Source organism: Poecilia reticulata, chromosome 4, assembly GCF_904066995.2.
Source record: "Poecilia reticulata chromosome 4, P_reticulata-male-v2, whole genome shotgun sequence".
Classification (NCBI taxonomy): Eukaryota; Metazoa; Chordata; class Actinopteri; order Cyprinodontiformes; family Poeciliidae; genus Poecilia; species Poecilia reticulata.
Genome location: NC_088833.1, coordinates 22,905,889 through 22,918,055, shown reverse-complemented (window position 1 = coordinate 22,918,055; position 12,167 = coordinate 22,905,889). Strand labels below are relative to the sequence as shown.

Sequence of the window (12,167 nt, the reverse complement as noted above, 5' to 3'; positions counted from 1 at the left end):
TCACCCTGAACGCATCACCCACCCCACCATAAAACACAAAGCACAAATGTAAATGCATGTCACAATTATTGGATTTTTATTTGCATTTAAACAGGAAAACAAACAGAAAATGCATGATTTTACTTCCACGTTGCATGTACTGCAATTTTAAGTTCGACTAAAGTTTGGTCTATCAGCTGAAATCCTGATGAAAATGTGTTGAAGTTTTACAAACTATTAAAACAGTTGAGGGGTTTGAAACGGCACGTCCCACCGACTTAACAAGGAGTATTTTTGTCACAGTTAAGTTGAGCAGCGGCAAACTTGATTTTTCCGGACGGTTCAGGCCCATCGGGTTCACGGCTCGTCACCAGTGCATAAAGTATGATCCTCTCTGGAGGCTGGGGTCAAAAGTCAGGACCTTTCAGATCAACTACACCTGGAGGACTTTCAACTCCCGTCCTCGAGGGCCGACGTCCTGCAGCTTTTATATGCGTCTCTGGTCCAACGCACCTGGATCAAACACCTGGATGACCTTCCTCGGTATGCAGTCACGTTCTCCAGACTTCTGCTAATGATCAGTGAAGTGCTACTTCAACAAAAAAATGATCAGAAATCTCCCAAAAAGCAGAACATAAGAATGAGAATGTCTAAAATGCATAAAATCAGAAAGTCGTCTTTAATTAGGCTGCGCACACACGCACACACACACACACAAAATCTTAAGATACAGCACACCATGCATTCAAAAACTGAGATCAAATCGGTTAAAACTTCACAGCATAATGATTTTCGAAAGAAAACACTAAAATTTAAGATCAAAATGTCAGAATCTGCTAAATTCCTACGTTACTTACAACATGAGGTGATGCACAATAAATAAAAAGTAACTCATTAGTAGCATGAAATGTTTTAGCCATCTAGCGTGGGAAAATGCCATATCTGCTTGAGAATATATCTATATATATGAAAACAAAAATGTGATTAAGCTGATTTTAATAAATACAAAACAAACAAGGAGAGAGGGAGTTTTAGAGAAACTAACAATCCCTGACGCTCCCAGGCACTTAGGTCACAACAACATAACTCTTCAGTGTTTGGCTTTCAGACACTTTCAACTACAGCTCTACATTAAAAAAAGAAAAAGAAAAAATAATAATACAAGGAAAAAAAAAAATTGTTTAGCACTCTTAAATCGGTTCTTTAAAGGGAAACAGAGTCCCTCACACAAAATATATCCTCTTCCAGCTCCAAAAACCTGCACTGGTACCATTACATATTATATAAATGCAGCATTAAACAGCAGACTGTTCACTTTACACTGATACAGATGCATGGCAAAAGCTGCAGACGATGCTCTTAGAATGAAGCTAAGGATTGGCAGGTCTGCACAAGAAAATGAATGGAAAGTTAATCACTATGGTGTTAGCAGACGCTTAGTAGCAGCAGATCACCATGAGTACATGCTCCATAATTTCCTGTTTTTAAATAAGGAAAATATGTTTTGAGACGATTCAGAGCAGCAGCAGAAAAAGCAACTGAAAACTGGGGCGGTACTAAAAGAAAGGTTCACAGAGCATCGAGAGAAACAAACAAAATAACACCATACATTAAAAACAACAAAAACACACACACAGAATAAGAATAACTACTGCTGTGTCTTGCTTGTGCAGGCAAATACTGCAACTTTCAATTAAGTTCTATTCATGAATTTTCCTGGGAAAAAAAAATCTGTTTCCCAGGTAAGTTTCTGCTAAACTCAAAAAGCTGGAGTCAAGACGAACCAAAGGGATTGTAATCACCATACTAGAGGCAGCCGAGGAGTCAAAGTTAAGACTTCAACATCAGAGTCGTGAAAAAGTGAAACTTGAAGCACTGGGAAAGTGATTGGTGGCTTGGATCAAACATGATAAGAGAATAAAGAAATTATTTTAAATATAAAGGCAACAGAAACTTTTTTATATAAAATCTGCAAAGAACATTGTGCAGTGCCAATGTCTTTTTTGTTGTTCTTTCTCAGACCATTATTGCCATTTGAAGTTAATGTTCATCATGTGCATCATAAATATGCAACCACCTCAAGATGGCTTTCTCTCTGCTAAAAAAAAAAGCTCTTTCCCATCTGGAAAAGTTTGCAGTTTTGCTTTAAAATGTTAAAAAAAATAACTGTGAATCCTTCACTGTACAATCACACCAATTCAACAAAACATTTATAAAAGTTAAATTCTCCTTTCACCAAGGGGACGAGTGTGTTTTTGGAAACGGAGACATTGATTTATTAGAAATGAAGGTAAAAAAACAATGGCTATTTTTATTCTATTGGTTCATCTAGAGCTCAGGTGTCAAACTCCAGTCCTGGAGTTTTTAGATGTGCCACAGGTACTAAACACTTGAATGAAATGGCTCAATTACCTCCTTTTTTTGTGTAGATAAATTCTCCAGAGCCTTGCTAATGACCTAATTATTCTATTCAGGTGTAATGCAGCAGAGGGACATCTAAAAGTTGCAGCAGTTGCCCTTGAAGACTGGAGTTTGAGATCCCTGCTCTAGAGTGAGAATAAAAAAAAAAGGTTTGAATACCTTTAAAGTTACACAGTCAAGTTAGATCTGAACCGAAAAGGAAACACAGATTTATTCTCAGTTATTCCTCCTTTGCTAAAAATGCTGCTTCCATGATATGACCAAGCGAAGTCGTATAAATTGATACAAGCTGAACTTGTTTTGTGAAACAAGTCACGGTTCGTTCTCTACGTTTGTGTCACTGATGCCAGAGGCCTGCTGGTTTACCTCTTCCAACCAAACCCAGTCTCGGTCTCAGTCTGTGGTCATCGTCCCTCTGTCCATCACCCTTCCAGCAGCGTCTCATACAGCGAGAGCTCGAAGTAATCTGCGTGCATCCGGCGCTCCAGTTTCCTCAGTTCTGCATCAGGTACTGATGGAAGTAGATGCCAAACAGAGAGCTGATCACTTGGCAGGCGGCCACCCACCAAGTGAGGAAGGCGAAGAGACCGCGGAGGAAGAGAGGGGTGAGGACGGAGCGCAGCGCGGCGAACGTCTCCGACAGGCGTGCCACTGTGGCCTGGATGTCCTCCTCCATGTCTTCCATCCCGTCCTCGTCCTCGTCGAGGCCGCTGGTCAGCACGGGTGCTGCTGTGGGGAGCACCAGCGCTGGCGTCACACCCGGCGTCTCCTCGACGTCGAAACCCCAGGAGAAGTTCCCTACAAAAGCATAAAGTCATGAGACGTAGCATTCGAGGTTTCCTAATCATGGTTTCTCTAGAAAATGTACTATTTACTCACCCAGCACCTTGAGTGCCAGCGTGGAGAAGAGGATGATCAGAATAGGAACCAAATACTGAAGCGTAACCACCGTTAGGTAGCAAAACACACGCGTGACCTGACGGAACGCGGAACAAGCTAAAAGGTTTCTCCGTGATGGCGATGAAAATCGTTCTTATTCTTATGTAAAAAAAAAAAAAAAAAACATGTGTCTGACCTTCCGCTGGATATCGATGGCAGCGATTCGTCCCGCCTCCTTCTTCATCTGCTCCACCCACTTCTGAGCCAGGTTGAGGTAGGCCTGCAGGTGGTACCGGGTCAGCGCCAGACGCAGCGCGCACAGGGCCACGATGATCCACAGGCGCATGCTGTCGAATGCTGCGCTGCTCACCCTGCCGACGACAAACTGCGAGGTTTCTCTCTGCCGACAACTTACCAGCTTTATTTGTACTGAGGTTAAAACAGTCAGTGGAGTACAAAAATAAAAAGTTTAAAAAAGTACACTTACAGGGTGACAGAAGTCTTTCCCATGGGCGCGTTGGCCAAAAAGTCTCTAGCGATGGGTTTTACCCACAATACCAACACGACGACGGGAGATAAGAAACTCATGTGCAGCAGAATCCTGTAGAGCAATCAGAGATACAAACACGATGGTAAATGTGTTGAAAAAAGACGGGACTGCAGTTTTTTTTTTTTCTTTCTTGTTTCCACTAAGAGTTCTTACTGAATGAGAGGACGGTCAGAGTTCATCTGCACAGCGTCGAGATGAGTCTGAGCCAGCCTGAGTCCAGGGAAGGCCAGGAGGGACCCGATGTAAGCGCAGACAGCAGCCAGGCCCAGCTTCACAGTCAGCTTCGTCACCGGGATCCTGTCGTCAGAAACAGCCGCAAAGTTCGGCACGGCGGCGTCTCCTGAAAGCGAGCGCGCGCCGCGCCAAGACCCGCGTCTCTACTTACGACCAATCGGCGTAACCCTGATGCTTGGCGAACGTCTCCAAGTTGTCGAACAGGCTGGAAAAGCCGGGCTCCAGGCCGAACTCCAGGTAGTCCTCTCGGACCACCAGAACCAGCATCGCCACCAGCAGAGACAGGAAGCCGAAGGCGAGGCACACGGAGCGCTCGCCGCCCTCCTCCGAGCGAAAGTAGTGACTCGTCAGAGTGTGGAGAGCCTTTCTGGAAAAAACGACGGGTTAAGGAGGAGCGACCGGGAGGAGGCCGAGAGCTGATGGAAAACAAACGACACAAACACGACTTCAATACGTGGAGTAAAGAGCAGGTTGAAGGGTTCCTGAATATATTTTATTTTAAAATTTCATTATTCAACCTTTTGAAGTTCTCAGCCATTTTTGGCCAATTCTAAATTTCTTGCAGATATATATATATATATATATATATATATATATATATATATATATATTTTTGCTTTACTATATTTTTGGTTTAAATATAAAAACCCTGAAAAAAAACCTGATTGAGTGAATGGATGGAAAACAAAACAGATGTTTGTTACATGGATTAATTGAAAGATGTGTAGATACTGGACAGAAGGGCGGACAGAGACTTTAAACAGAAGTTATTTTATAATCTTCTTCTTTGCTCCATCTCATATTTTGATATAAATGTATTCTAATGGCAAAAATGTGCCTAGAGCATTTGTTGCCTCCGCTGTTAAAAAGCTGCAGCAGCTTTAAGGCAAAATCGGAAGGATACAGTCCAAACACAACCGTTAGGACACACCAGATGGCTCCGATGTTGACCTCTTTGCTGGCGTCTACCACACTATAATAACACTCGGTAAACAGGAAGACACCCATGGCATAAACAGCAAAATCCACAAGCCACTGGTACTCAAGGAAAAACCGCAGGACTGCAAACAGAAAGAATAAAACAAAAAGGCTTTGATTATTTCATAGAGAGTCTTATCGGTTTGCAGTTAGTGACTGAGCTTAGAGCAATAACACATGCAACGCATCGATGCGATGAACATAGAGGAGTGTCTTGTTTTACCAAGAGCGTCCATCACATTGACCGGCGCTTTCTCCAGGTGAAGGTCAATGTCTTTGGGCACCGTGAGAGGCTTGTTCTCTCCATTCTGTCTCCTTAGAAAATACACACACACACAAAAAAAAACACAGAGGGAAAACATGGAGAAAACACATTCATGAGCAAACTCAGATAAATGTAAGCTGAGTTTATCCGTAAAAAAAAAAAAAAAAAAACACTCACCTGTCTCTTTTGTTCTGTTTAGGCATCTGTTTTCCTGCCAACGCGAACAACTCTCCCTCTGACGGGTGTTTGAATCGGAACAAACTGGGAGGAAACACGTGTGTTAGTACAGTTTATATCACACGCGTAACACACAAACTGATGCCCGAGTGTGACATTACCTGCCGTTGCAGACGAGCCATCGTGCAAATGAGCAGTGTGGGGCCATCCTCTGCATGATGCTGGCGGCCAGCAAGCTGACCACCAGCTGAATCCCCATTAGTGCCTGGCAGAGGAATGAAGTACATTTTTAACAACTGCAGTTGGGTATGTTACTCTCAGGAAGTTTGTTGCTGATTTTTTTTTTTTTTCCTCGAATGGCAAAATTTGTCACTGCACAATTGGCCGCAGTTTCATTTTTGTTTGTTTTGGAAACATAAATGACCCACAAAATAAAAAGGTCCAGAAAACAAGCGATACTCTGACTTTGTTGTGAAGTAAAAGCTTGCAAAGAGTGAGAATGTTCAATGAAAAGGTAATAAATTAAACTATATATGTTAGCTGAAAGACCCAGGAAGAATGAATGAAACTCAGCAGATGTCTGATGCTAAATTTAGCCAAAACTCCAGCACCTGTCAGCCTGCTGCAAGTCGCATTTAGCATTAGCTAAATGCTCGCTAGAAGTCCATAGAGCGAGCCTGTTAGCCAGACAAAAACAGACTGGTGAGTTAATGTGAATATATTTACCATAATCTCTGTCAAAAGTGGATGTAAACACCAGAGTAGCACCCGGAGCTTCTGAACGAGGGCACTCTATGGCAGCTGAACCGACCTACATGTGAAACTACTGAATGCCCCGGATGTAGAAGCGAGTTCCGAGTTAGCTTCATGTACTTCAGTAAAGTTAGGTAAATTTTCATGATTAAAACAAGAAGAAACACGAAAATCGTCAGTTTCAAGTTTTATTTTTTATGTTTTTACATTTACACAACCATTTACATCAACAAACCATTGACATCATTTGTAGCTGTCTTCATACTCTCCTGCCCGTTCTTCTAATAAATTATTTTTCACGATTACGTCAACATTTTCGAAATTAATTATGTATTTTTAATATGTCAGTTGATGTTTGTGTTTGTGGTTTCAGAATTCAGTCAAACTTTAAATTATATTCTCCGTGCTGCTAACATTTAAGATTTTACAAAAATAATAGGAATGCGTCGGAAATATAAACATCCGATGCAAAAGGAAAACTTCCCGATGTTCTTGAAGGCACCAGAGGAATAGGTAAAACCGTGCTTTTTGTCACCTCTCAGTGTTCCAAAAATATAGATATTTTTGGGTTTCTAATAGGTTATATAGAAGAATGTGTAATACATATATATATACACTTTTTAAAGGAACAATTTGCTATTATCGTACATATTTAAATCCTTATTTAGTAACGATAGCAATTTGCCGAATCAAAAGGTTGAATCATTTCTCAACTCCATCAGAGAATCATACTTCAGTGAAAGAGAAAATGTATAGTTCGTCGTAGAAATGAGCTTTAAAGCCTCATGTTTGACTGCATGAAAAATGTTTTATGTTTGATAGAACATTTTTTATTTAAGTTGATCAACATGAGATTCACATCAACTGAGAGAGATTCATCTGGGGTTCGAACTGGCAACCCAGAGGACAATCTCCTCCCTGCTGATCCACCATCACCCCACAGCATGGAGGTCTTAGAATCCAAAAGCTGTGGTTTTGAGTCCGGCTTCCTCTTACCGTGTGTTGATGTGCCCTTGGGAAAGCCAATAAACCCCAAGTAAATAGTAAGTTTGCCTAAACATATTCAGTTAATGCAACAAGATGTTGCATTCAACTTTCATGTAAAGAAAATGAAAGATTTTCTTTTTAATTTGTGTCCTGTATTCTAGAAAATATCCAAAATTTAGCTAAATAATGTTGTAAGAATAAATCGCAAACTGTTTTTTTTTATGTTTGAATAATAATATAATGAATAATACTCTTTGAAGAATTTTCAACAGTTTGTGAAGATTTTGTTAATAACTGCTGCACTTCTCTCTTAACACGTTGACCACCATACATATAAAAACTGTGGGCAGCGTGGAGAAAACCGTCACAAACAAGCAGTTTTAATTTACCAGCACGCTTCAACTCATCGAATCTTTTCAAAATGTAAAGTTTGATCCTCCCGTTGTCCCTCAGCATACCCCTGAATGCATCTTCGTGATCCTCCTAAGGATAATCCTCAGGTCTCATGCTTCACCATCATGCATCTTAACATTTCGCTGCATGAAAACAAACAATATGCAAATGGTGAAGCTTAAGGTCTCAGATATGCTCCTCTTCCTCTCTACTTTGGCACTAAAACACTGCTCAACAGGAATAATTGTGTGATGTAATTGTGCACCAGAGCATTCTTTTCCACTTTAAAGGATAAAACTCAGAAAAGCTTCAGTGTGGCGCACAATATACACCAAGGTAATGTCTTTGTCGCCTCTTAATCCGCCCGCATGTTTTTCTGCACCCTAAAATCCACTAACATATGTACGCTGTGTTTAGACGGCAATGCATGACAAAAGGCATCGGAGTGCACAGATGCCTTGCTCAGGAGCAGCTAGGTCAGTGTTAATGACTGAATGACACAGCCACAGCCTGTACATGCATTCAAATGTCAGCTCATCCCTATGTGCCACCAACAGCGAAAAGTATCTGCTTCTAAACCTCTTAGGCCAACGAGATTCAAATCTGTGTTTAGGATGTGAGGCTGGGTGTGTTATTGAAGCGATCTTCCACTGTGTGGCTTTGATTCTCAGTTTTGGCTAATTGGCGACTCCCTCTCTGTTAAAAAGAAAACATCTGATCCTTTCTAATTTGTTCACAAGAGTGTGACATTTCAGAGAGGATTGGGAATTTCATGAGTTGGAGATTCATGCTGTGCCTCTGGTAGGAAAACTTCTGGAAATACAGCTGTGGGGAAAAAAAAATGAAGAGCCCACTGCACTGAACCCCAATGAGAACCTCCTGGTTATCCCCAACAAATATAGATTTCTGAACTCTTCTTGAGTTAAAACGTTAGTATTGTCGTTTCCAAATGAATATGAACTTGTTTTCTTTGCATTATTTGAGGGTTTGAAAACGCTACATCTTTTTTTTTTTTTTTTTTTTTGGTATTTTGACCATTTCTCATTTTCTCCAAGTAAATACCAAGTTTTTGCTTGGAATTTCAGAGACATATTGTCAGTAGTTCATAAAATAAAAGAACAGTGTTCATTTTACTCAAACATAAACCTATGAAAGGTAAAATCAGAGACACTGATCAATTTTTCCAGTGGTCTCTTCATTTTTTCCAAAGCTGTATAAACCAAATCACATTACTTCATCAGCTTATATTATTGGTATTTTAGCAACTGTATGTTTTTGCCTGAATTTGAGACGCATTGACAGGAAAAAAGTGAGTATACTTTATTGACATTACAACTATTTATATAGTTCCTGACAAGAATATTAAAACTCCTTGACTTTATTTTAGCTATAACCACAAACCTTAATGTATTTTATTGAATCTTAGTGTGATAGACCAACACAAATTAGTGCATGACTGTGAAGTTGAAAGAAAATGATGCGTGGTTACAAAATCATTTGGAAAATAGAAAACAGTGGGGTGCACATTTAAGTCCCCTGTACTCACAAAAAAAAGCAATCCAACAGATATTTTTGAAACATCAAGTAATGAAACGCGGCAGCATCATATTGAAGGGCTGTGGTGTAAATGACTGAAGAACCAGGCTCACGAAGGCCATCAAACACACTAGACAGGTCAGAGGTAAAGTTGTGGAAAGGTTCAAAACAAGGTTAAGTTGTGAAACAGCATCTCAAGATTTGAACATTTCACGTAGTGCTGTTCAATCCATCTTCGAAAAGTGGAAAGAGTATGGCACAAAACGTAGCACAACTCTGTCAACCTAATCTGACAGAGGTGACATGGAAAAGCATTAGAGAAGCAGACTGTGGCGTTGAAAGAAAGCCAGAGGATGACCTCTTTACATTTTTCTAACAACAAATAATATAAGTGACACATCAAACATGTGGAAAAGGAGGCTATGAATTCCAGATGAGACCTGACCTTTTTTTTTTTTTCTGCGTGCGAACCATATGTGGAGGAAAACTAACACTTAACATGTCCATGAACTCAATATGGTGATGGTTGCACCATCCTCTAGGGATGGTTTTCTGTAGAAGGGATAGCAAAGCAGGTCAGAGTTCAGTGAAATGTAGAAAGAACTAACATGGGGCAATGTAGAGCGAAAACATGGCATGGCTGCAAGGATGCTTTTGTGAAGCGCTGTCCTTAGAAGACCAGTTCTGTATTTCTTTTTTTTCTTTTTTTTGTCTTAACTCAACATCCTTTACGCCCATTGTGAATTTCTAAAACTCTTAAAATATATGAAACACATTTTTTTGAAGCAGGAATCGACAACAAAATTATACCCAAATCAATTAAATGTTTTTAAGGTTTGTCCATCATGTCCGACATTACCGTGCCAGTCAAACAAAAGGACAAAAAATCTGTCTGGGTGAAAAAAAAAAGAAAAAAAAAAAGACTTCCATCATTATCATCTTTGACACAAATGCTAATCCTTCTATCATGTCCGCCATCTGTGGCTGGAGAGCAGGGGCAGAAATTACTGAGCAAAATGGACACAAATAAAATGTAAATCCATCACGGGCTACAAGTGGCTCCCCTCCCTCTGTCCAGCTCTGGGGGCCTCTTGGTTCCCACACCACTTCCCTGGGTTTCTCCCAGGGTGCTGCTGGAGGACTGGCGGCTGCCTCTGAGCCTGCAGCAGGGACGCAGCCCTCCCATTGGCTCGTCTTTGTCAACCCCCACGCATGGCATTCACCACCTGATTTGAATATATGCAAATGCTGCAGTGGTGGCCTGTCAAAGGAAACTGCCCCTTTCCCTCTGTGCTTATTGTCCCCCCCTTATCATCTGCCTTAATTTTACTGATGATCAGTAGTAATGTGTGTGTGTGTGTGTGTGTGTGTGTGAGACAGAGAGAGAGAGGAAGAACTGTGAACTGTGGGAACAAGCTAAAGAGGACCAGATCTGTTTTGTCACAGGGATTTTTTTAAAACAGCACCTCAACTCATGACTGTTAATTAGCAGGCTCATGGTAGGATAAGGGAAACAAGGAAGTGCCTGGAAAGAGACTGAGTAGGTGATGCATTGTCGTTCAGCATGATATACTCATTAATCCCTGCACCGTCCACAGAACAAATACAGGAAATGAATCATTTTTATACATCGGCTCGTTTTCTATGTCCATCGGGTTCACAGAGGGGTCTGGTGTCAATATCCAGTTGTTGCTGCTTGGACGCCTTACACAGAAAAATATATATAGATACACATAGGCAGAAAAAGCCGCCTAGTTGACATTAACACATATTGGAATTTTAATTTAGACAGCAACATTTCTACTCACTATATATAACACTGTATCAAATATTGGCTGTGTATATGACTATGAGGTCTTTGGTCAACGTGTTTATGTTTGATGCCTATCTACAGACTTGACTTTCTTTTATGGAGAGTCAGCGCTGGTTTTGATGTAGATTATACAGCTTTCTACCCATGCAGGGCAGTATGACCAAGGGGGTTCCTCGACTAGAGATAAAGAAAATGGTAAACGGTCTGAATTTTTCCCAATCAGTTTGACCACTCAAAGCACTTTACACTACAGTCACTTTCACCTACATTCACAGACGCACACACATTCATACACAGATCGGTAGGCAACTTGGGGTTAAGTGAATTGCCCATGGGCACATCGACCTGTGACAGGAGGAAGCTGGAATTGAACCTACCACCTTCTGATCACTTGACTCTACTTACAGAGCCACACTTTAAAGGAAATAAATAAATAAATAAGACAGAAAGAAGGATGGTAGTTGTGCTTCACACAAAGTTTTATTTTGCTTTTTGGGAGGGAGTTTTGGATGTCAATGCTATTCGGAACCGATTGCACTTTTTTTTTCTTTTCTTTTTTTTTTACCCAAGAAGAGGCCCGTCATACATCATAAAGTGGCCTTACATCCACTATTAAGTCCTCACACAATTTGTGCATCTGTAAAAACCAAGGAACCCTCTGTCTGTAATTCTGTTACAGCGATCTTGTTTTGTCATACAGGTGGACGGTGTGTGACAGCGCAAAATTTGGCGCATCTGAGCGGATGACTCCTTATTTTCACAAATGTTTAAAAAGTCTCACTCGCGTGTGTGCTGGAAGGCTGCATTCCTGTTACAGTTTTTTTTTTTTTTTTTTTTTTTTTTTTTTTTTAGAGCCGCTGCAAAACAAATGCGGTCTGGTTGAAATTCAAAACCTAAACACAGGTGCATAATCCCTCTCTGCTGTAGGTGGAAACTAAACCATTTTTTGTTACACTAGTGACACAGAAGTTTCACCAATAAAATAACCAAACCAGATGCATGGATATGCTCACGTGCCTGCGTGTCTCTCCCGCCCCCCTTGCGTTAATTTGATGAGCGCGGTCACGCATTTAAATGACAAAAGCAGCGCGACCGGCGGCGCGCTTGAACTTGACCGACGGAACTGGCTGAGAAAAGAGGCGCGACTTTGGCCCCCTATTTTTTTTTTTTTTTTTTTTGCTCCGCTCTTTTATGGAGAGAGG

The 12,167-nt window shown here is 40.9% G+C and overlaps 1 protein-coding gene across 2 annotated transcripts; it reads right to left on the bottom strand.

The window, feature by feature from the left end:
- Positions 1-639: 639 nt before the first annotated feature.
- On the bottom strand, positions 640-6,500 carry tmem161a (transmembrane protein 161A). 2 transcript variants are annotated; one of them, XM_008407234.3, is made up of 11 exons: positions 6,210-6,500; positions 5,645-5,748; positions 5,484-5,567; positions 5,265-5,356; positions 4,968-5,124; positions 4,215-4,430; positions 3,983-4,126; positions 3,767-3,880; positions 3,476-3,650; positions 3,280-3,376; positions 640-3,198 (listed from the first exon to the last, which is right to left on the bottom strand). In XM_008407234.3, exons 1-11 carry the CDS (start codon positions 6,210-6,212, stop codon positions 2,894-2,896), a joined length of 1,491 nt encoding a protein of 496 aa, XP_008405456.1. In that variant the 5' UTR covers positions 6,213-6,500; the 3' UTR covers positions 640-2,893. The 2 variants fall into 2 exon arrangements, with proteins under 2 accessions (XP_008405456.1, XP_081462607.1); XM_081606481.1 differs by lacking the exons at positions 5,645-5,748; positions 6,210-6,500 and having other exon boundaries at positions 5,265-5,349.
- Between the last annotated feature and the right edge of the window lie 5,667 nt (positions 6,501-12,167).

Excerpts from the sequence above, each read along its gene's own strand:
- tmem161a (XM_008407234.3), bottom strand. Across the intron at positions 5,125-5,264 it reads CAATGTGATGGACGCTCTTG|TCCTGCGGTTTTTCCTTGAG; the intron begins GTAAAACAAGAC and ends TTCTGTTTGCAG. Across the intron at positions 3,881-3,982 it reads TCTGACCGTCCTCTCATTCA|GATTCTGCTGCACATGAGTT; the intron begins GTAAGAACTCTT and ends ATTGCTCTACAG.